General features: G+C 37.7%; 2 protein-coding genes across 3 annotated transcripts in view; both read right to left on the bottom strand.

The window, feature by feature from the left end:
- CMYA5 (cardiomyopathy associated 5) overlaps window positions 1-7,409 on the bottom strand; it is an 89,999-nt gene extending 82,590 nt beyond the window's left edge. Inside the window, exon 1 of the mRNA XM_042989189.1 lies at window positions 7,077-7,409. Within this exon, the coding sequence (XP_042845123.1) occupies window positions 7,077-7,225 (149 nt within the window). The 5' untranslated portion in view covers window positions 7,226-7,409. The remainder of the gene's footprint in view (window positions 1-7,076) is intronic.
- Window positions 7,410-9,948: 2,539 nt separating this feature from the next.
- TENT2 (terminal nucleotidyltransferase 2) overlaps window positions 9,949-25,701 on the bottom strand; it is a 70,213-nt gene continuing 54,460 nt past the window's right edge. For both annotated transcript variants that reach the window (XM_007079809.3, XM_007079810.3), the window contains exons 14-16: window positions 18,173-18,264; window positions 12,979-13,058; window positions 9,949-11,396 (exon numbers count right to left, since the gene is read on the bottom strand). In XM_007079809.3, the coding sequence (XP_007079871.1) occupies window positions 11,322-11,396; window positions 12,979-13,058; window positions 18,173-18,264 (247 nt within the window). In that variant the 3' untranslated portion in view covers window positions 9,949-11,321. The remainder of the gene's footprint in view (window positions 11,397-12,978; window positions 13,059-18,172; window positions 18,265-25,701) is intronic.

Here is a 25,701-nt window from a genome sequence, read left to right as displayed (position 1 = left end):
CTTCACTCTGCCTTCACCTCCCTTGTGGCTATGAACTTCCTCCAGGGCTTGTCAGTAATAAAGATCCCTACTGCAATTTCTTTTGTGGTCTTCTGTCAAACTATGGCTCACCATCTGGCACCCTATGGCTCCACTTAACAAATGTTAATTTAACAAAGTCATAACAGGACGAAATTAATCTTATTTACAAATCAACAATTTTAAGTGCCCTAGTGAATTCAGCCGTTAAGAGGAAATTTGTGGTGAATGTAAATGTGTTTAGCATGTGAATTTATTTTTAAAGAGAAGCATATGCAAACTAAGAAAACATAGTAATGGCTCAATGAGAAGGCTCTGAGCTGTTCAATTTGGAAGACAACAGTAGCATCATTTAATCTTCCCACATATCTTGGACTTTATCAGATTAGGATGTGGAATTTTGGAACTGAATACACTCCAGTTGCCTTAATAGAGGACTTTTCTCTGGGCAAAAAGCAAAGCCTATTCTGATCCTCCCATCTATGATCTGGCTGGAGGGTCAGCCTAGGGGAGGCTTTCCAACAAGTCACAGAAGGTGGGAATGATGACTGCAGACATCCTAATTGAACAATCCCTCCGTACTTATCACTGTCCCCTCCAAGCTACTGTGTTTCCAGAGTCACTGGATATTGTCAGTTCCTGGTAAATGAATGGTACCACAATTCTACCTAACCTAACAGGTTCAACATCCCAACTAAATTTGCTTCTCATGGGAGTCTGATGACTTGACATTCACTTGCTTATTCATTCATTCAGTTATTCATGCCACTCACTCATTCATTCAACAAATATCCTCAGTCTTGGAAATGCTGAATGCTTCTGGGTGGGTGAGAAAAAGAAAGCTTAGGCAGAGGAGCAATTAGCAGCAGGAGAGCTGGAACTAGGGTCTAAGGCAATATCTAACCGCATATTGTACTTGAAATATCTTTTTGCCCAGCTGTGGCGTTACCTCTGCAAAACCTTTTAAGTCTCATTTTAAGAAGAATATATGTCTTTTCTCTATTCCTTTGTTAAAATATCCTTAGTGTAGTGCTTATGACATTATGACATTATGTTGGAGCTAACTGCTTCCCTGTGCCAGACTGTGAGCTCCTTGAGAGAAAGAACTGTGCCATGCAATCACCTTTATGTTCCTAGTGTCTAAGGTTGTATACACATATGCAACTTTAGTGGCAGTTCTGTGGATTCCAGTGAAGCTAATGGATGTCCAGGTATTATCAGGCCTGCACTAACACAGCAGCTACTAACCACATGTGGTTACTGAGTACTTGAAATGTAGCTGGAGGGGAAAAATTGAGATGCATTGTGAAAGTAAAATACACATCAAATCTAAAGGCTTATCATAAAAACGTAAAATATACCAGTAATAATGTTATATTGATGACATGTTGAAATGATAATAACTTGTATATTGGGTTGAATAAAATAAATTAAAATTAATTTCACCTGTTTCTTTTGACTTTAAGGTGGCTATTAGAAAATTTTAAATTACATATGTGGCTCACATTATATGTCTACTGGAGAATGCTGGACTAAGCCAAAGATTACTATTTCAGGTACAGACCACATCCCGTCTCTTATACCTGATTCTCTAAGTTTTCTTGGTTAGAAGGGGAATTTGGCTATATTGTCTGCAGTGAGTCAAGGTTTTCACTAAGCCCAGGTTCAGAATATCCAGGAAATGGATACATTTCTTTTGTTTTTGTAAAAGTCTACAGTCAATACGTCGTACACATTAGTAGCTTTGCTGTTTAAAAAACAACAACAACAACTCTTGCTGTATTCCTTATATTGAGTCAAAGTCTAACCAAGGGCATGTAATGCTCATGCAGCCAACACTTAAATAGCTCTTCAGTTTCTGGCTCCGAGCGCCTGTTTTATCCTCTCTCCTCCCTCCGTCTCTGGCATCCTGAGCAGTCACCCCTCCCCTCGCAGCTCTTTCCACTGACCTCAAAAGAGGGCTGGCTCAAATGACACACTTGTCAAAACACCTGGGTAAGCACAGCAGTGGGAGCCATCATATAAATAGATACATGGAAACAGAGTGCTCCGTACTGATAACAAAAACCACTTACAAACTCCCTTCACCTTCCAAAAGTTTTGTTTCTTACAATGATTACTTAAATGTAAATGTCACTAATAATTTTAATTCTATCAGCTTACACAGACCTATTTTTATACAGACACTGGCAAAACTGCAATTCAAGAGGATTTTTAGGTTTTGGGTACTGCTGTGGCAAAAATCCTTTGTGCTTAAACAGAGAAATTAAAACTGAACAACAGAAAATGATCCAAAGCAAAAATACTGAAAAATTTCTAAGTGATCTGTCAGAAAGACTAAAAGAGTCCAGCTTCACTGCTCTGCAGTCAGAAAAATGCAGAAATAATGAATGCACATTTACATATTTCCCACCATACAGGACACCATGAATTTGAAACATTTAGCACAGTGTTTGGCATATGGTCGATGTCCAATAAATATCAATGAGTATATGAATGTATGGGCCCTTACTATTTAATGGAATACCGCAACCACCATGTTTTTCTTGTTTGTTTGTTTGTTTGTTTTAAACCTTGAGTGATTTGGTAGACTGAGTCCAGCTTCCTTTTTCACTCAGAATAAAATGTGAAGTCCTTACTATGGCCTGCAAAATGCTACCTGATCTGCAACCCAACTACCTCTCAGACTCCCCTTCCACCTCTCCACTCTCATTACTTACTCTGCTCCAGCAACCCAACATCCTTGTGTCCTCAAATCAGCCACACATATTCCTGCCTCAGAGCCCTGACACCAGCTCTTCCCTTTGCCTAGAATCCTCATTCCTTCAGTCTCCGCTCAAATGTCACCTTATCAGGAAAGCCTTCCTCACCACCTTCTCCAAAGCAGCGAAACCCTTATCCTGCTACACGTGTTCTCATACCACTTGTTGCCACCTGACATATTTCATATTTGTTTATTTGTCTCCCCAGACTGGAAAGTCACTCTCAGGAAGACAGAAACTTCGTTCATTTTGTCCGCTGCTGTATCCTTTGTGCCTAGAAAGTGTCCGGCACATAATAATCAATCAATCAATCAATCAACCAATCAATAAACATTTGTTGAAAGAATAAACTAATGAACATTAGACTGGAGCTCAGACACCTGGATTAAGTCCCAACTCTACCACTAAAAAGCTGTGTGACTTTGAACAAATGTTCCTGACACTCAGTTTCTGAATCTGCAAAAGGATTCTCTGGGAACAGAAATTTCTAAAGCTTCTCCCAGCTCTGAAATCCTGCAGGTTTTATAGAGATGCTTTTCACATATAACTTTGGTATGAAGTTTTAGCAACACAAAAATATTTTTTTGATATCCACAAATTATTAGCTCTCTAGGCACTTTTAGCATTGAATACCCTGCTCCAAAGCCCCTTATGAAGCCTTCTCCAATCCTTCCAGGCAGGATGGATTCCAGGACTTTCTCCCTACTTTGAGGTACTTCATAAGGACCCTTTTTCCCCCTTAAATCACTTATAAAGTTAGTGACATAATTATGTTTTTCTGTTTCTCCAAGTAGAATATGAACACCATGGGACAGTAATGGATTCTTAGTAATTTTTGTATCTCTAGCACCTTGCATGGTCCATGGCAATCAGTAGGCATTCCACGAATGTTTAGTGAATGAATACAGGAAAATGTCAAAGTGGAACAGGATCATTATTCATTGAAAACTGAGACCATTATGCTCCCCTCATTGATGAAGGTGGGCAGAAGAAATAGCTTTGCGGCCAATAGTGACTCATCTGATGGCCAATGATGATTCATCTGAAGGGAGATAAGAAACTAAAATTTATTGGGAACCTACTAAAGGCAAGTACTCTTACATTCACATAGTTTATGACAACCTTATACATTATACATTCCTTATACATTAGGAACTATTACTACCATTTTACAGATGAGAAAACTGAGGCTAAGACAAAATAGGGAATCTGCTCATGATAGAATGGCTAACAGGATTCACACTCAGGCTTTTTCATGCCACATATCATATTCGTATCACTAAATGATACATCAGGAGGGTAGTTCTCTGATCCGATATAAACATTGGTATGTGTAATGGTGAGCTTGTCTGCACTAGAAAAGCATTTTTATAATTAAAAGGGATTTTTTTCCCTTGATTCAGAAAGGTGGCTATACAGAAAACTCCATATACCATTCCTGAAATGTTCTTTATTAACGTTTTATTATGTTTACTATGGTAACCTTTATTAACTTTTTAGGAAACTTTACTAACCTTTTAGGCCTATTCCCAATACATATTTTATTTTACAGTGAGATCATTCTAAATTTTACAGTGAACATTTTTTTCCTATTCAATATATACACTTTCCATATTTTAAGAAACCTATACTAAATAGCATTATAATAATGGCTTAATAATAACACATAAAATAGATGTAATAGTCATTCTGTTACTATTAGGCTATTTCCATTTATTTACTATTATGTGCCTCTTAATTAAAAAAAAAAAATCAGTTTGTAGTCTAACTTCTGAGAAAGGTTCTGACCTCCAAGAAAATGCAAACAACTTTTCCATTCACGAAGGGGGAAAATTTCCACTATTATGCAAAAAGATGAGGTCTTTCCTTTTGCTCTACGAATTTTTCAAGGCAGAAGCTAGTTGGAGCCATTCCAGTCTCACCTACATAAAGGTCTGTCCTGCAAAGGAAGGCAGGTGGTGAAATTCCAGCAGTGGCTTGGAGGAAACACCCAGACTCACCTCCTGGTTCTTGTAATGACTTGCCTTATACCCTCAGGAAATTATACAAAGACTCAGTTTCCTCATCTATAAAAGGACAGTCATCTCATCGCGTTGCTGGGAGGGTTTAAAATGAGAAAACATACGTAAACACTTAGCACTAAGCCTGGCACAGAGTGAGTGGACCCTCTCATAATTGTAAATCTTTGGCAGAAGAGGCAAGAGGAAGGGGTGAAGAACCATGAGACATCATTCCTACCTCCCATCCTTTACAGGATATTCCAAGTCCTCACCTCTAGCCTCAGAAGAAAAAGAACTTTAGGCCATATTTGTAAACGTACACACAACAAAATGGTTTGATTTCTAACAATACTTCAAGGTAGTAAAAAGTCCAGGACTCTCAGTTCCCCCAGGAGGTCCTGCCCACTGACACTTCTCTACCTTTAGCCTCCCTGCCATCTCCTTTCCCTTGGCCCTCACCATGGTTCAATCTCTACACACCTTTCTTCCTCTTTGCTACTGTCTCTCTGATAGGAGCCCTCCTGAAAACCAACTTTCTAATCTGCCAATCTGCTGTCAGTAACCTTCCCCTAACTCCAATGTGTTTCCAATCTTAGTTAAATCTTGCTCAGAATTACTGATTTCTTGTTACTCACACTATCAAATCCAAAATGTAAAAGTGTGATGGTTTACAAAGCCTCAGCGCCCAGCCACCTGCCCATTTCCTCCTGTTTCCCTCACTCTACTAATTCCGACGCTGGCCTTGGTGTCCACCTGACCACCTGCAGTCAGAGCAGGCCAAAACTTACTGCAGATAAATCCTATCTTTACCCGAAAAAGGCAAAGGAATCCCAGCGTGGTGTTTGGAATCATTGTCAGCTGCTCACATTGGAGTTTTCAAATTCTCTAGGTGGTAATTTCTGGTTGGGCTAAGATATAAGGATCCCCAATGTCACTTAGGGGAAAAGGTTCTAAAGGCTGAGATTGACAGATTTCCCTTCTCAGTATTGCCCGGGAATCACGGGTGCCTACTCCCTCCTCCATTTCCCGCAGGTGCCTTCTCTTCTGCCTCTCTTTTCTGCATCTTTTGCTTACTCTCTAAGGCCCAGGTCATGCCCACTTCCTCTCAAGGCAGTCACACATCTACATACTCTCCTCCGAGCTTCCACAGTATGCACGGTCTGTCCCCCCTGCCCCTCTCATTTCTTTAGCACATAGACTCATATTCCCCATATTGCTCCCTAATTTCTTCCATAAAGTCCTTGAGGGCAGGGACTGTGCCTGCTTCCCACTCGGCAATTGCTTGGTCAATATGTAACCTACATTCCAGTCTTCTTATCTGACTGACCATTCAGCTTAATCAGTGCTACTCTATGGGCTACTTCAACTTCAGCTCTGCGGGCTTTGGTTGGACAGAACGTTTAACTTTGAGAGGGGCATTCTGAAATGTTGCACATCGATCTGTCACCTACAGAGCCTTTCTACTGAAATTAATAGATTTCGGAAAGGACATGACTGACAAAACAAAAAACCAAAACAAGCAAACAAAACACGACTCTCTCCCTTGTGATTTCTACTGTTCTCATTTTAGGGCGTACATGAAGAGAGGGAGGGAGATGGAAGTAGAAGGAGACCCATATTTTTATACAATATTACCTAATTGCAATCACATTCATTGAAACGATATTTGGAACCATAGTGGGGAGAAAGCACGATTTTAAGAAGAGGGGTTATTGAAAGTCAGGCTTCTTTCGTCCAAAGAATTTGTAAGCCTTTGTACCAAATTAAAGCTCTCTCATAGCGATCTGGTCCAGGGCTGGCTTCCAAGAGACCTCCGGTTATCTGAAGGTTCCAGAGCAGCCTTCTCCGCCTCCACCCCCACTCCGTACCCCCTTCTCTTCTAGCTCGGGCTTTCAAGATTGTTCCTAAGCCTTGGGCCAAACATGAGCGTTTCAGCACATTCTGTGGTCAGGCAGGACCCTAAGTAAATCCCCGGGAATAAACAAGAGCAGCAAGTCACAAGTTGCTGGGAGGGAGGGGGGAGTGAAGGAGGGAAGGGGGGCGGTCGTGAACTTTGCCGCTGCAGGCGGGCCTGTCACTCCAGCTGACAGCAAGCACCTTCACCTTCAAGTTCCTTACCACGGCAGCACGCCCTGAGACAAAGTGCTGAGCTCGGAGGAAACGAACTCTAGCGCAGAGAAAGAAAAGAGAAGCGTGCGGAGTCGGCCTGCGAAGCACCTGCCCTCGCGGCCGCACCTCCAGGCCCTCGGCCGGGCCCGCGCTCGGGCTGCGGCCTCAGGAGAGGGGCGCACGCTACCTGGCGTCCGGCTCCTCCTCCGACTCGGCGGCCGTCTCGTCCTCCTCGTCCTCCTCGTCCTCGTCGCTCTCCGGCCTTCGGGTCGCCTCCTCGTCCCCGTCGGAGCCGAAGGGGCTCTCCGCGGCGTGGTTGCTGTCGCTGCTCGCCATCGTGCCTCTGCCGGGCCGGAGCCGGAGCTGGAGCCGGAGCCGCCCGCGCGCGCCTGGTGTTCTCCCTCTGACTGCGCCTCTGGCCCCGGCCCGGCCCGGCCCTGCCCTGGCGCGCGGCTCGGGTTCCCGGCCCGGGGGGCGGGCTGGCCCCGCGACTTTAAATAGAAGGCGTCAAAGTTTCGCCATCGAGCTCCTGGGGCCCGGGCTCAGCTTCTCCTCTTCCCCCGCGTCTGCCAACCTCCCCCCGCCCCCCAGCCCTCCCCACCCGTTTAGGCGGATCCCAGGCGGCCCTTTGGGCCAGCAGCGATCATCACTCCGAGGGGGACAGGCTTCAGCTGCACCAGGTTGCTGAAAGGAGAAAAGGCACCCAGCCCCGCCTCTCTTTCCCCCAGTGTGGGTTTGGTAGGCCGTGTGTTTGGCACAGAACTTCTTGGTAAACCTTTCATCCCAACCAAATAACTACTCCTTCCTGAGCAGAGCCGTTGCTAGTTCAGGCACACTGCGAAGGGTCTAGCTTTCATTATCCCCTCACGATTCTGCGGTGGTACGTTTAACTGCAATGCTGGTTTTCTAGATCAGAAACCTGAGGCTCAGAAGAGCTTGGGAAGCTGGCTTGCTCAAGGTCTCCCGCCCAGTGTAAGTGATCCAGGGGGAAACAGCTAAGTCTGCCCTTTTCATAAGCCCAGTTTTGAACCGTTGTCCTTTCAGTATTGACTCCTTTTATGTTTGCATATGAATTGTGTATTCTCTTACCCCGTGGCCCCTAGCCTGTTCAGTCGGGACATTATCTCCCCTAATATCTTTGAAGAGAAATAATTTTCCCCACTTTGGTCAACGTCTAAGTTTTGTCTGAAACTCAACCCAAACGCCCTAGACCTTTGGCTGGATCATGTCATGCCCATGCTTAAAACTCAATGGCGTCCTTGTGCTCAAGGACGAAAGCTCAAACTCCTTGAGAAGATGAATGCTGGATAACAGCAGCCCACATCTGTCTGGTTTCTTCTTTAGAAGTCACGATTCTCAACATTTATTAAGCCACACCACTGTACCCTTACACAGTTCCTTCTGCCTGAGAGGTTCTTCCCACCTTTATATACCTGGTGACTCACCATTCAAGATCACTACCTTTCTCTGAAATGCTCAGGTTAAATTCAATCCTATATCCAAATCATGTGTCTGTTTCCCTCTGTACATTTCGTAAATTTGTTACTCATTTTTTTCCCCACCATCCCCATCTCTTAGGGGCCCAGAAGGAAGCAAAGTACTTAGCACATAGTAGATGCTTAATGAATATCCCCTGAAGAGAACAGGACCAGACCTGCTCAGTACATAGAACAGGTAGAGAGATCTTTATAATACATATTCTTCTTTTCATGAGGATGATTTTATGGCTAAAATAGACATTTATTTTTAATTACCACAAATTCTATTCACAGAGTTGTTAAATATGATGAACATAAGTTAGGTTGTATTCACCAGTTACACTAGATTATAGGTGTACATTAAGTCTGTGAGCAAAGAACTGCAGATAGTTCAGAATTATCAGCTGGTATGTGTGAGAAGGGAAGACACAAGAGTCCAGTCTTCCAGGGTTCACTAAACCAGGTTTAACATCAGCAATAATTATCCTAACATGAGCCAGGCTTTTCCAACTAGTAGTCCCAAATGACTAGTCACCTAGGACAAAAAGCATTCAAACACAGTTGTGGGAATCTGTTAAACACTAAATCAAAAGTATAGAAAGCCACTGTATATTCCTTGCATTTCACTCAACATTTCTTGGGAACACTAACTAAAGCCAACAAGATTTATTTGCAAAGATTCCAGTTCAAACCAACCCAAAACTTAGGCTGCAGTACAGATTGCACATTTTTAACTTCCTAACACTATTTTCTTAATGATACATGCAAATATATAGAAATGGCCAGATCGATACAAACAGAAAATAAGAGAAGGTATTATTCACCACACAAGTAAGTCAAACTGAAAATAATTTAAAAGTCTAAAAAATTTCCTCATATATTAACAGCCACTTATTTGACATATTTGTCTATCACAAGATACATAATTTTAGGTTTCAGTCTATTGACTTAGAAACGGGTACAAGTTTATTAACTTCTTTATGCATTTGTTGTAGCAAGATAGTTAAAAAGTAGCAGCAGTAAGATAGGGTTGACGGGGTATGGCACTGAGAGCTGAGAAAACAGTGGCAGTGGAAGAGTCCATACCATGGTAAATGCTAGGGCTTTCTTAGGAAATGTCCTAATACTATAAAGGCAGAACTCCCTACATACTTCCCCATCCCTGAGAGCTATACAGTATTACCACAGAGCATGAGGACTATTTTTTACTGTTTTTAATGATGCCCAGTCATCACCAAAATATTAATTATGTTCAATACATTCTAATAAAGAAGAGTTGCACAGTGTATATTTTAGGAAACTTTCCAAGAAAAAGAATTGATCTGTAAAGCTTAATTGCTTCAAAAGTGTGAAAACATCAGTAATCTAAAAAATTCACCTATGTGGAAAGCTTTATTCTAAATAATGTCAGGGAAATAGGGTGTTGATGTGCTTAGCTGGCTTAACCAAATATGATCTCCGTTCTGAGATTTTCTGTATAACTATCAAGCATAAAAATTAGATTCAGCTCAGTTCTAGATGATAACTACAGCCTCACCTCATAAGTAAAGCCTCACACAGAAAAAACCAACACATCAACAATTTCCATATATAAACTTTATTCCATTTGACATCATACAAAAATTTAAACTTAAAGAAGAAATGAAAATCTGCACCTTTACAAGTCAAAGAAAAGCAAAAGTCTTAGCATTTGAATTGGTCTGCAAAAAACTCAAATACATTAGAGGTACAAACTGTGCTACAGCAGGTCTCAAAGAAGTTGTACACAGTCCTTCTGAAAAAGTTAAAATTGTTTTCAAGATTACTCTTCATATTTAAATGTACAGGCACTGACCAATTTACAAATATTTACATAAACCATAATCAATCTTAATAAACACTGTAGGTTTTTTTTTAGCAGCCACCACTACTTCTTCATATGGAAAAAAATACTAAAAAAGATATCTTTACAAACATTAAGCTTTTATTTATAATAATTTTGTCTTACCTAAAACATTTTATAGTGGCTTACTGCCTAAAAATTCCAGTTTAGATTACAATCCTACACTTGTACACAGACAAACTCTGATACTGTCAATAGGATATAATCTCAACTTTGATCTTTCAGTTTCTGTTGCTTCATGTTACAGGGAAAATAAAAGCAGGAAAACGTGAAATAAAGTAAAAGTGCACATTGCACTGAACTATCATAAAGCACAGGGGACTTCATCTTTTCAAAATCTACGATGAACTAATTCTTTAAAACAACTTACTAACCTCTAAACAATACAGGGTGCTCATATTACTACAGTGCAAAATGTACTGTTTTCAACAAAAATTTAAAGCAATCTCAAGAGTACATCAAAAGCATGTGAGGTACTAATGAAATGCTAATATAGACACACCCAAAGCCTCAGTCTATCCTGGAGAGTCAAGTGAAGACTTAAGGCAATTGTCCAGTATTTCATGCCTCTGCAGTGATTTCAGTGAAATTACAGATTTCATTTTGTTTCAAGTAACCGAATAACTGGCTTGAATCTTCACTTTACCAGAACAGACGGGCAACAAACTATATACTGTACGTTATATTTAAGTATGTGTGAATCAGTCCCTTTCCAAAATTCCACACATCTCTTCAGTATTAGCATGTGGTATAATTAATTGAAGTTATATCAAAAACCTTTTATTTGTTCAGATAATTCCCCCAAAAATATTTTATCTGATCTCTTGAAAATCCATGCCATAATATTACGAATCAATGTAAACATTTTCAAAAATACATCTTTAAATCAAAGGGTTTTATTAGGAAATGTCATAATAAAATATGCAATCTTTATATAAGTATGTCCTCTTAAAAATAAAACATGAAAACAAGAACAGTTAAAAAGAAACCATGATGGAGGTAAACAAAATGCATTATGGTGTTACTATTGTTCTTTATTTCTCAGAAGAATTTATTAAGATATAGAAGCCAGTTATCTTTTCAGGATAGCAGCTCTTAAAGGTAGTATACTGTTCAAATCTCTTTTGTTTTTCAATCTGTGCCATGACTGGGAGAAAAAGAAAAAAATAATTCTTAAAACATAAAATATAAGTGGAACAAAAGACTGAAAAGAGAGTTACTAGAATGTTAACAGTGGTTCTCTCTAGGAGGTAAAATTTGGGGTGATTCTGTGTGTGTGTGTGTGTGTGTGTGTGTGTGTGTGTGTGTGTATGTGTTTTTATCTCCCAAGTTTTTAATATAGTAAATGTCTTTTTTCTGCTGTCAGAAAAGAAAATGTTATTTAAAAACCCTATACCTGTGTGGTTCCAATTTATTAATAAAGAAAGGGACAGACACATAGGTGGTACAAAAAGATACAAATGACAATATTAACATTTACTCACAGATTTAAATAATTTCATCTAAAATAGCAAAGTAATTAAGACAAAACCTTTGGAGTTTGAGAGAGTGTGAGATTACTTCAATTATTTGGTTGACTAGTTTGCATCGATAAGCTTTTCCAATTAAAAATAGTACTACAAAGCAGAGAGTAAATCTCTAATAAACCACTTTTATGTGCTTCAGAAAAAGAAGAACACACAGAACTTATCAAAAAGAAAAAAACAAATTCTTATTCACAGGCTACAGACTTGGCTCACTACTCGGTGACTGCATATCTGGTTTATTCCTACTTCAGTTGTTCAACTGACTAAAAGTATTGGTTTTATAGCTGAACAATCTTAAATGAAAGTTCAGGCATCAAGAAAAACCACAATGTAGCAATGCTGTTTTTGAATTCTCAGTTTAATCTGATAGACCTAAATATTTCCTCTTGGATATTTGTTTTGCCCTGAAGAATTCTATTAATTTTAAATTTTCTATTCTGGTTGATAAAAAGAGGACCTAATGTGAAAGACAGCTTGTAATATGACATACTTACATTTTTAATTATCATCAAAATAAAGTCTACTTGTATGTCTAATGAAAAAGTATTCCTCTAAAACGACCTTCACAGTTTGCTGATCTTTTTTTCTTTAATGAGGCATTCTCTCCTATCTGTCTCATAGTATATATTTACATCAATGTGTTTTTACACAGTACTTCGAACTCCTTGAGGAAAGAAACCACACCTAGCAAAATCACCGATGAATAAATTCATATTATGGACTAAAGAGTGAAGGAATAAACAGTATTTTATATATATATCTCTGAGGTTTATATATAATGTGTGGGTACACAAATATACACATTGATTTTTTTAATTTCTCAAAATATAAACAAAGATAAAATGGTGCTCGAATTCCTTGTTACAATGGGGTATACAGAAGAAAAATCATAGAACAAACATTAGCTTTCTTCTAAAGCTATAGTAGTTCCTTGATATTTCAAGGATAGAAAGGAGTCTGTTAGGTTTTATTCATTCATTTTGATGCTTACTTCCATGAAAATGAAAGCCATGTAAATGAACACAGAGTTCGATTTCTCTGTAGGAAAAGTGTATCTAGCAAGTCATGAATTCTCTATTGTGCTACATTAACAGCTTCATAACACAGGAACCACGGCTACTCTGTCCTATTAGATTTTTTTTTTCATTTTCAAAGCATACTAGTCCACTAAGGTTTCTAGAGTTAATCTCATACACTGTTTACCTTTAAAAATTGATCCTTGATCATGTCAAATTTCTGCTTTTCATGCACAGCTCTGGCCGTATTTGTTCCATCAAAAGGTTCTAGAGTGTCAAATGCACATATAAACAAGAAATTATTAAAATGAGAATTTTGGTTTCTTTATTAGGTTGAACTATATGAAAGAGCCAATATTTGACAGTTTTTAACCTATGAAATAGCAAGTGCACATCGTAAATCCTAATTAGATATCTGCATAAGAAATTTTTATATACCTGTGAACCATCTAATAAGGTAGACAGAATTCAAGTGACAGGACAAGTAAAAACAAAGTCATCAGCATAGGTATGTTTTAAGTCTAAGTTATAAAAATAAGATTTCTGAAGAATGACAAAGGGTCAAAGACCTATCCCCTACCCTTAGAGAACCAAAAATAAAGAACAAAGAATTATCAAAAGGAATAAAACACTATACACAAAAAAGGTGGTCAATGTCAAATATCACAGAAAGGTAATTTTAAATTTAATTTAAAAGACCACTGATTTATCCAGCAGAGGAAAGGTCAATACCTTTGAAACTAGAAGTTTAATACTCATAAGGATGGAAAACAGTACAAAGTTATGGTGTGAGTGGACGGTTTAACGGTTTAGAAAAAGATACAGTGAGAACAGTAATTTGTAGGGGAAATTTAGCAGTGAAAGAAGAGAAACAGGAGAGCAAGTATAGAAGACAGGAAGAACACAAAGGAAAGGGGTGTGTGTGTGTGTGTGTGTGTGTGTGTGTGTGTGTGTGTGTGTCTCTCCAATGTTACCTTCCACATATTCACCTCCACCCCACTAACCCTTCCCCCACAAGATAAGAGAGAAGAGTCCATATGTAGTGATAAGGAAACTGTCTATATGAGAGGACAAGGAAATTGAGGATACCAGTGAGAAAAGGAAGATAACTAAAGGCATTAGAAATGAGATGGGATAGCCGAAATAATGCCAGGAGTAGGTAAAAATTACTAGTTTAAGAATTCTGGCACTGAAAAAGGAAAAAAAAAAAAACCACAAAAACTAATTACAAGAGCCAGTACCAATCAAGAGCATTTTTCAACGATGAGAAGACGTATGTATGCTCTAAAGCTGAAAGAAAATGACTAAAGAGAAAGAGAATCAAGTGGCTAGAAAGAAGAAATGGAACAGAGGGGAAAGACCTGGAAAAAGTGTGGGAGAATAGGAAATCTGATGAAGAGGTTAACTCTAGATTTGTCATATAATCTAAGCAGGCCCATAATTTTAAAACACTCCTTTTGTATGTACATTTTTTGATTGTTTAGAAAGGCTATTTTTAAAAGGAGTTTATTGTCACAGTACAAGCATACCTTGTTTTATTGCACTTCACTTTATTGTGCTTCACAGATACTGTGTTTTTTGTGGCAACCCTGTGAACAAGTCTACTGGTGGCATTTTTCCAACAGCATTTGCTCACTTTGTTGTCTCTGTCACATTTTGGCAATTCTCACAATATTTCAAACTTTTTATCATTATACTTGTTATAGCGATCTGTGATCAGTGCTCTTTGATGTTGCTATTGGAATTTTTAGGGGGCACCACGACCACACCCATATAGGAAGGCAAACTTTGTAAATGCTGTGTGTGTTCTGACTGCTCCACCCACTGGCCATTGCCCTGTCTCTCTCCCTTTCCTTGGGCCTTCCTATTTTCCCTGAGACACATCAATATTGAACTCAGGCCAAAAAATAACCCCATGATGGCCTCAAAGTATTCAAGTGAAGTGAAAGAAAGAGTCACACAGTTTTCACTTTAAATCAAAAGCTTAGAAATGATTAAGTTTGGTGAAGAAGGCATGCTGAACACCAAGACAGGCCAAAAGCTAAGCCTCTTGGAATGAACGCGAAGTTGTGAATGCAAAGAAGTTCTTGAAGGAAATGAAAAGAGCCATTCCTGTGAACATATGAACATGAAAGTCAAAGTCTTACTGCTGATACGGAAAAAATTTTAGTGGTCTGGACAGAAGACCAAATAGCCACAACATTCTCTTAAGCCAAAATCTAATTCAGAATAAGGCCCTAACTCTCTCCAATTCTACGAAGTCTGAGAGAGGTGAGAAAGCTGCAGAAGAGAAGTCTGAAGCTAGGACAGGTTTGTTCATGAGGTTTAAGGAAAGAAGCCACCTCCATAACATAAAAGTGCAAGGTGAAGGAGCAAGCGCTGATGTGGAAGCCACAGAAATGTATTCAGAAGATGTAGCTAAGATAATTCGTGAAGATGCCTACCGTAAACAACAGATTTTCCAAGTAAATGAAACAGCCTTATACTGGAAGAAGATGCCATCTAGGATTTTCATAACTAGAAAGAAGTCAATGCCTGGCTTCAAAGCTTAAGGATAAGAGGACTCTCCTGTCGGGGGCTAATGTAGCTGATAACTTTAAGTTGAAGCCAATGTTCATTTACCATTCTGAAAATCCTAGGGCCCTTAAGAATTATGTTAAATCTACTATGCCTGTGTTCTATAAATGGAGCAACAAAGCCTAGATCGCAGCACATCTGTCTACAACAGTTTACTAAATTATTTTAAGCCACCTTTTAAGACATACTATTCAGAAAAAAAAAATTCCTTTCAAAATATGACTGCTTATTGACAGTGTACCTGGTCACCCAAGAGTGCTGATGAAGATGTAAAAAAAATTGTTGTTTTCACGTCTGCTAACACAACATCCACTCTGCAGCCCATGGATCAAGAAGTGATTTCGACTTTCAAGTTTCATTATTTAAGAAATATATTTTGTAAGGCTATAAGACAGTGATTCCTATATGGATCTTGGCAAAGTCCACTGAAAAACTTTCTGGAAAGGATTCACCATTCTACATGCCAGTAAGGACATTTGTGATTCATGGGAAGAGGTGAAAATATCAGCAGTAATGGGACTTTGTAAGAAGCTGATTCCAGCCTTCATGAATGACTTTGAGAGGTTCAAGACTTCAGTGGAAAAAGTAACTGCAGATGTGGAAAGAGTGAGAGAAGTAGAATTAAAAGTGGAGCCTGAACACTGTTGTCAGCGCAGAGCCTGCATCAGATCCTCTGTCCCCCTTTCTCTGCTCTCTCCCACTTGCGCTCTCAAAAATAAACAAACATTAAAAAAAGAAGAAGTGAAGCCTGAAGACGTGAATGACTTTTGCCACAATCTCATGATAAAACCTGAATGGATAAGGACTTGCTCTTATAGACGAGCAAAAAAAAAATGGTTTCTTCAGATGGAATTTACTCCTGGTGAAGATGCTGAAATGTCATCAAAGGATTTAATGTTACATAAACTTAGTTGAAAAAAAGAGCAGGGTTTGAAAGGACTGACTCCAATTTTCAAAGAAATACTGTGAGTAAAATGCTCTCACATGTTATAGAGAAATCATTTGTGAAAAGAAGTCAATCAACGCAGCAAACTTGACTGTCTCATTTTAAGAAATTGCCACAGCCACCTCAATCTTCAGCAATCAGCATCCTGATTAGTCAGTAGCCATCAACATCAAGACAAGATCCTCCACCAGCAGAAAGATTATGACTTGCTGAAATCTCAGACAATGGTTAGCATTTTTTAGCAAGTCTTTTTAAATTAAGGTATGTACATTTTTCTTTCTTTTTTTTAATATCTTATTTATTTTGAGAGAGAGCATGAACAGGCAAGGGGCAGAGAGAGGGAGACAGAGAATCCCAGGCAGGCCTGTACTGTCAGCATGGAGCCTGATGTGGAGCTCAAACTTAAAATCCATGAGATCAGGACCTGAGCCGAAATCAAGAGCTGGACGCTTGACTGAGCCACCCTGTATACTGTTCTTTTAGACGTAATACTATTCACACCTCATAGACTACAATATAGGGTAAACGTAACTTTCATATGACCAGGAAACCAAAAACTTCATTTGACTCACTTTATTGTGATATTTGCTTTATTGCGGTGGTCTGGAACTGAACCCACAATATATCCGAGGAACGCCTGTGCTTTTTTTTAAAAATAGAGTAATGCCTTATGCCAAGCTACCGGATCACATCACACACAGCACTTCACAACAGTTTTTAATATTCAAAAGAACACAAGTAACTAAAATAATACACACCCACTATGCAATTTAACCAACCACCAAAGCAGGAAATTAAATTTCATATTCAAAGACGCTTAAGATGTTGCATATAATCCAAGAATAAAATATTCTAAATTTGATGTTTTCCTACAAACACTGCACTTAACACTTAACACATTCGTTTTTACCTCAAGATTTACAAAAGTCTTCAACTTGGAATCTGTGAGAGTAATTTTGCCTCTTGAAGTCAATTTCCCACCAACTCAAAGAAATATTCAACAACATGTAAATTAATTTTAGAGAACAGATTATCTTCAGAGCATTCGATTTTTAAAGTAAAATAAATACTATTCATAAAAACCTAGCTTGCCTTAAGTATCGATATTTTAGCTATAAAAGAACTCATTTTATCTCAGTATAAGAATCATCACATGAAGATAATATTTTCTTCCACCTCAAGTCATGAAATTAAATTTCAATCACCTACAAGCAGGAGGGATGAATAAAAGACTGCTCAAATATTACCAACTGGAAGATTAAACGCCTAAATTCGTATTTACTATTTTTTACAGCTAAAGAATTAATTTTTTAAAATTCAATGAAAACACTCAGCCATAAAAAAGAATGAAACCTTGTCATTTGCAACAACGTGGATGGAGCTAGAGAGTATTAAGCTAAGTGAAGTAAGTCAGAGAAAGACAAATGCCATATGATTTCACTTATATGTGGAATTTAAGAAACAAAACAAACAAACAGAGGGGGAAAAAGGGAGGCAAACCAAAAAACACACTCTTAACTACAGAGAACAAACTGATGGCTACCATAGGGGAGGAGAGTGGGGGGATGGATTAAATAGGTGATGAGGATTAAGGAGGGCACTTGTGATGGGCACTGCATGGTGTATGTAAGTACTGAATCACTAAATTCTACACTTAAAGCTAATATTACACTGTATGTTAACTGGAATTTAAATAAAAAGTTGGAAGAAAAAAAAGAACATTTTATAACTAAAAGACTTGTAAGCCAGAATATGAATGTATTAATTTTAACTGAAATACAAACTGAAATTATTCAAGTAATTCTCTCAGTGCCATGGTGATAACTGGGTGGTAAAGTAGTAGTTGTGGGAAAGCTACCTTCGACACAGATGTATTTATTTCTCCATTCAATACCATCAGGCCTGGGAATGGCTTTGGCTTCACGAACTGAAATCATTTGACTGTTCCAGCTAAAAGAAGAAAAATATCGTGTTAACTATTTGCTTAATTTTCATTTTATTAGGTTTATCATATTTAACAGTGAGTCCCATTCTGATTTTCTCACAGAATACTGAAACTTGCCTCCACCCTCAGCACCACAATCCCTATTTCCCCTTCTCCTTTTTTCTCCATAGCACTTATATTCTAACAATTTGCTTATTTATTATGTTACTGTTTATTGTGTGTCTCTCCCAAGCCGAATGAAAGCTCCAAGATAATTTATGTATTTTTTTCACTGTTTGAATATTGTTTAGTACAAAGTAAACATTCAATACATATTTACTGAATAAATGAATATGAAAAATAAGAAAATATAAGCAGAAAATATAAAAATTATGTTCATTGTTAGCACCTCAGGAAGGATTTCTTATTAAGACATGTAATCGCACATTGTTTTCAGATATCATTAAATAATCTTGTTTAGTGCATGTCCATTTATATGATTTGGGAGAAAATTTTGCAATTTTCCAATAGAAGCCAGTAGGTGCTGTCTTAGGAAAAATTAATACTTTATGAAAACATATTGTTTTTGCTGTATATCAGATGTAGCTATTAACAGTAAAGTTATATTCAAATAAAACAATTTTATCAGCATGTCGAAAGGTAAACTGACCAATCTGTCTGTAGTAGGTACTAACCTTACATTCTGGTTTTGTTTGGTTTTTTTATTTCTTTATAATAGTTCTGCACAAGTATGATTTTCGTTTTCTCTAAAATGTATGACAATTCACCTTGTATACAAGATAAAAATAAGTTTGGAGAATAGGTGAAATCTTTTTTTTTTTTTTCAGCCATATTTAGTTCTGTTCACCATTTCAGTAAGAATAGAAAGACCAAGTTTTGGGACCTTCCATCTCCAACATTTATCTACTCGTCCTCTATTTATCAGACAAAGAATTTCTAAGAATATAATCATGGGTCCAATATGGCATTTGTTTCTGGAAAACTGATCCATCTCTATGTTAAATATGCAAGAAAACATTGCACCTTGTGAAGTTGGATAATTGAATAGGATCCTTGAAGTATGATTTTCTATTTTTTCTTATCAGGAATACTAGAAATACTTAGCAAAGACAGCTTTTAAATTAAGAATACGTATCAGAATTTATGCTTTTTAAAAACTAGGTAGGTTATCAAAGAGAAATACTTAGTATTAATTACAGTAACATGTTTTAGATCTGTCATGTACAGTAGCTCCATTAGTAGAAACTCCAAACAGAAAAGAACTACAATGCTCTGTTGGTCCAGGTTTGTTTCCAAAATTTTTGTAAAATAACAAGGAATGGGCATCTAGCTGGTTTAGTCATAAATAGAGCATGAGACTCTCGATTTTGGGGTCATGAGTTCAGGACCCACACTGGTTATAGCGATTACATACATACATAAATACAAAAGAAAAAAAAAATAACAATGTAAAGGAGAGAGTTATAGAACCATGTGCCAGAACCAAACAATGATACTTTGTGCTACACTTTACTTCATACCACTTGAGGTAAATTTCACTAATAAAATGAACTTTTTCCTGAGACTACTTGTTTCTCATTCAACTTAAAGGACAGTTGAATCTGAAATAAAATTAAAATTGGAATGTTAAAAAGGTGTAGACCGATTTTTTTTCTTTCAGACAAATTTAGAATGTTGAAATACTGTATCCTGCTGTTAAATTACAGTTTTTTGTTTTTTTATTAATCAAAGGAACTCTTCTTACCACCATATTTCTATGAAATACAATCCTGAATTTATATTACATGCCAATACTTAGTTCTAAACTGGGTCACAGAAACATATGTTACATACCTACATTCACTTTATTATCCCTAACCAGGTATCATTTAAGCTGCAGCCTATAATCAACCTGAATAATGCAGCTATTTAAGTGACTATATCATTTGCAGTACTTCACAAAGGGGAAAAAAAAAAAATATTTTAAAACACTATAATTTAGACTGATTCAATCTATTGCATTTTCAAAGCTCTTTTAAATATTTCTAAATTGTTAAATATTTGAAATAATAAAATATGATATATAATTTATTTACTATTTTTATTTTTAGAGGTGAATTTAAATGTAGAATCCAAATGGAAATTTATAAACATTTTCCCTAAATATGTCATTCTTTTTTTTATTCATTTATTTTTTTTTTTAATTTTTTTTTAAACGTTTATTTATTTTTGAGACAGAGACAGAGCATGAACAGGGGAGGGGCAGAGAGAGAGGGAGACACAGAATCCGAAACAGGCTCCAGGCTCTGAGCGGTCAGCACAGAGCCCGACGCGGGGCTCGAACTCACTGACCGTGAGATCATGACCTGAGCCGAAGTCAGACGCTCAACCGACCGAGCCACCCAGGTGCCCCCCTAAATATGTCATTCTTTAAAACAGGGCCCTAATTAACCCTTGTATCATACTATATTTTTTGTTATTTTATTTTATTTATTTTTTTAAGCATATAGTGCAACAATGATTTCAGGAGTAGATTCCTTAGTGACCTTTACCCATTTAGCCCATCTCCCCTCCCACAACCCCTCCCGTAACCCTCAGTTTGTTCTCCATATTTATGAGTCTCTTCTGTTCTGTCCCCCTCCCTATTTTTATATTATGTTTCCCTTCCCTTAGGTTCATCTGTTTTATCTCTTAAAGTCCTCATATGAGTGAAGTCATATGATTTTTGTCTTTCTCTGACTAATTTCACTCAGCATAATACCCTCCAGTTCTATCCATGTAGTGGCAAATGGCAAGATCTAATTATTTTTGATTGCCGAGCAATACTCCATTGTATATATATGCCACACCTTCTTTATCCATTCATCCATCGACAGACATTTGGGCTCTTTCCATACTTCAGCTATTGTCGACAGTGCTGCTGTAAACACTGGGGTGCATGCGTCCCCTCTAAACAGCACCCCCATATCCCTTGGATAAATACCTAGTAGTGCAATTGCTGGGTCATAGGGTAGTTCTATTTTTAGTTTTTTGAGGAACCTCCTCCATACTGTTTTCCAGAGTGGCTGCACCAGCTTGCATTCCCATCATACCATATTTTTCTATTGTAATTTGTTTGCCCTATGAAAATCTATTATTTTTCACTCAATAATTAAGGTGTAAAATAAGATACAGCCTATAAAAGAGGAATGTGTCAGGAAAGCAGATAGAGGGCTTAATTTAATCTAAAATAGATTTGATAATATATGGTAATATTTTGAATATAAAACTTAGTTTATCAACTCTATATTGGTAAGATGCCTGCTTCTTTACTTCAGTAATGATAATGGACTGCTACTCATCCATTAACTCTCTCCTAGCCATTTTTTTAATGACAAAGTGTTTTGAAATGTTTTCTTAAATAGGAACATTAAAATTAAAATTTTAAGTCTAACAAAGCAAGTCAAAATTATGGGTCTGATACTATATGACCATGTATATATGTACACATATACATATACATACATACATACATACAAATACATACACACATATGCTAAGACTAGTCTAATTAAGTGAACAAATATATATTTGGGGCTGGGAAGCAAACAAAAAGAAAACTTTGTCAGGGATTTCAAGCTTCTTATGCAGACAGAAAATTTTGGTCTAATGCCAGAGTTTTGTTTTTAAAAAATTTTTTTTAACGTTTATTTTTGAGACAGAGAGAGACAGAGCATGAGCGGGGGAGGGTCAGAGAGAGAGGGAGACACAGAATCTGAAGCAGGCTCCAGTCTCCGAGCTGTCAGCACAGAGCCTGAGGCAGGACTTGAACCCACAAAGCGGGATCACGACCTGGGCCAAAGTCAGACACTCAACCAACTGAGCCACCCAGGTGGCCCTTCTTCTTATTATTATTAATGCATTGTCTGTGCTCCTATCCCACTTGTGCTCTAGATTCCAACCCTCCTTGATTCAAAAAAAGTATACTGTTCAACAATTTACTATGTATTTTCCTGCTATCATCAATTTTGACATCAAGATGGGTTATTTCTCCTGAAATACTCAACCCCACTGAACTCTCCAATTCCTTTTTGTTATTATTATTTGAGAGAGAGAGAGAGAGAGAGAGAGAGCGAGCACGCGAGCAGGGGAGAGGGGCTGAGGGAGAGACTTAACTCCGATTTCTACTCTCCATTCTATATACTACACTATGTGTATTTAATTCTTCCCTGTTCTCTCTTGAGCCCACACCAGTGATGCTTTTTACCCCCATTATTCCACAGAAACTGCTCCTGGCAAGAGACCAGGGGCCTCCCATGTGGACCAATGTTCCAACGGTCACCTTTTACTGCTCATCTTGAACTTGACCTATCAAAAACTGTGACACAGATAATCACTCCTTCCCCCTCGAAACACTTACCCACCTTTGGATTCTAAGACAATACATTCTATTGGCTTTCCTCCTATCTCAATGATCCTCCCTTTTGGACTATAAATTAGTTCTTTCTTATCCCTCACCTCATTTTTATTTCATCTTTGTATTATGAAATTCTTCAGAGAGAAAAACTTGAAAAGCATAAAGCTCAAAAAGAATACAATAGTGTTAACATTTCCCACACGTGCTTGTATATGTGTATATGTGCGTGTTTTGAACTGAACTATTTGCTAAGCTGTGGATACATGAAACTTCATTTCTTTATCTTTTGGCATATATCTCCTAAAGAAATTTGTTTCCTTTATAATACCAACAGCATCTAGAAATTAACAGTAAGTCAAATGCCTTTTATAATTCCTCCACCCTAATCAGATTACAATCAAGGCTCGTGTATTGTATTTGTCCCATCTCCTTAACCTGAAAAAGTTCTCTCCACTTATTTTTTTAATGACATTGACATTTTAAGAGACTAGGCCAGTTGTTTCAAAAAACACCTATATTTTGAATTTGCCTCTCTTCTTTGTGTCATTTAACATATTCCTGTATCTTCTGTACTTCCTATAAACCTCTTAACAAGGGACTTTCTAAGGGTTGTCTTTGGGCCTTTCTCTTTCCTATTGGTTTTTTCAAACAGTTTCATAGCTTTAAATACCATTTACCTGTTGACAACTCCCAAATATATAGCTCTAACCATGACCTCTCTCCTGAACTCTAGATTTGTATATCCAACTATATACTCAATATCTCCACGTGAATATTTTGCAGGTATCTCAACTTTTCAATGTTTAAAATCAATAATGCTCTTCCATTGCCTTCCCCATTACACCTAATGGCAACTCCATTGTTTCAGTTGCTTGCCAAAAACTTAGAAATCATTCTTGACTCCTTCTCATATGCTACATCTAATCTGTTGCAAATTAATATTATACAAGTGAATCTGACTACTTTTCATCCACTTCCACTATAATCATCCTTATCCAAGGCACTTCTCTTAAATTATTGTAATATCCTTCTAAGTAGGCTCCCTGCTTATGCCCTTGGTTCCCCTCAGTCTATTCTTACCCACCAGCAGCCAGTCTGTTCTTCCCTGTGATAAACCAAACCAGATTACATCATTTCTTTACTGGAACCCCTCCAGTGGTTTTCCGTATCACCCAAAGGAAAAGCCAAAGTTACCAAAATTAACTAGATAGCCCTACATGATGTAGCTTTCCTTAACTCTTTGAAAGCATTTTCTTCAATTCTCTTCCAGGCACACTGGCCTCTTTGCTATTCCTTGAAGATGTCAGACAACTCCCATCTCAGGTTCTTTGTCTTTGCACTTGCTTTTCCTTCTGTTTGGAAACCTCTTCTCCACAGACACATAACTCACACATTCCTCTCCATCATTTCTTTATTAAAGGTCACTTTTCGGGGCGCCTGGGTGGCTCAGTCGGTTAACCATTAAGCATCTGACTTCGGCTCAGGTCATGATCTTGTAGTCCGTGAGTTCGAACCCCGCACTGGGCTCTGTGCTGACAGCTCAGAGCCTGGAGCCTGCTTCAGATTCTGTGTCTCCCTCTCTCTCTCTGCCCCTCCCCTGCTCGTACTCTGTCACCCTCTCCCAAAAATAAATAAACATTAAAAAAAAATTAAAAAAAAAAGAGATCACTTTTTCTGTGGGACTTTTCCTTCACCATGCTAAGTAATAAACTGCAATGCAGGCATTAAAACTGTAAGAATTACATATACCAGAAACTCCTTTTTTGCTTTTGCTTTATTTTTCTCCACTTACCACCATCTAATATGCTAGACATTTTGTTTGTTTATTGTCTCTCTGTAGTACAATACATATGCAACGTAAGCTCCATGAAGATACTTTTGCCTGTTTTGTTAACTGCCATATCCCTGATGCATAGAAAATAGCTTGATATGTAGTAGGCACTCAATGATTTATTAAATGAGATGAAAAAAATCAGAATAAGAAAGGAGATGGCTGGAAAAATTAGGCCTTTGTAATTTCCTTCTTAAAAAATGTATTTAAGTATGTAGGCATGCATTTTTAACTTGAGATAGACTAGCAGTAATGGCATGTGATTAGGCAGCCAGAGAATAAAGAGGATTAAAAAATAGGTAACCTTTTAAGGTTCCTAGAATCTCTAGTACCTAGGAGTTTTTAAGATATTTAAAACTTAAATTTTTCCTTTGTTTTGCTAAAATACAAAATTATTACATTCTGACTTTTTTTTCCCTTGGTTCTCTGAGCTACCTGATCCTTTTTTTTATTTTGTCAGTTCCCTGCTCCCAGGTACAGTTCTAGAAGCATGGCTTCATTTTAAGAATTTTCAGCAGGAAGGTTTGGGAGAAAGCTGTGAGTGAAGCAGATAGGAAAATCTTAGTGATTTTTAAATGGCCATACCAAATTTCTGCAACATTTATGCCATGTACTCAAGCGTTGCTTAATAGGCACTTAATTCTGCCTTCAAGTAAAGAGAATTTTTTAAACGAGTATCTCCAAGTTCAGAAGAAATCCTTACAAACATTTCTAACAGCTGCCAGAATTCCTCTGAACAGCACCTAGTTCATTGCCATGACTACATTCTTGGCAGTGCTCTCTCCAGTCAAATTTCTGAAAATATCTGGTATGAAACAACAATATACTTGACAACTGCACTGTATGATGAAAGAATGGGTGAAGATGTCTCCTAAATCATGTATCATAGTGGTAAAAAATGCATCCAAAAGTTCAAAACCTCTTTTGAAACCTCAGCATCCTAGCCAGTATCATTTGGTACAACCGGCTAGTTTCTGTTAATACTAAACTAACACACAAACCTGCACATCTACCATCTTGTTTCAGTCCAACAAAGCAGTTGATTTTCAAGGTACTGGTATCTAGATGTTCTAGTCCTAAACTATATGTGGTAGAAATATATCTTTTTTCTATGAATCCTTTCCCTCTCTTCAAACTTCCCTAATTTACAATAAAACAGACGATGCCAATATATTCTAAAAATTAAGAATATAGTTTTGGAGTCAGACCCCAGACTGAATCCCAGTTCTCTAACTA

The sequence above is a fragment of the Panthera tigris genome, chromosome A1 (genome assembly GCF_018350195.1).
Source record: "Panthera tigris isolate Pti1 chromosome A1, P.tigris_Pti1_mat1.1, whole genome shotgun sequence".
NCBI classification, from domain to species: domain Eukaryota; kingdom Metazoa; phylum Chordata; class Mammalia; order Carnivora; family Felidae; genus Panthera; species Panthera tigris.
Note: the sequence above shows the minus strand (reverse complement) of the source record. Positions and strands in the feature narration are given on the sequence as shown.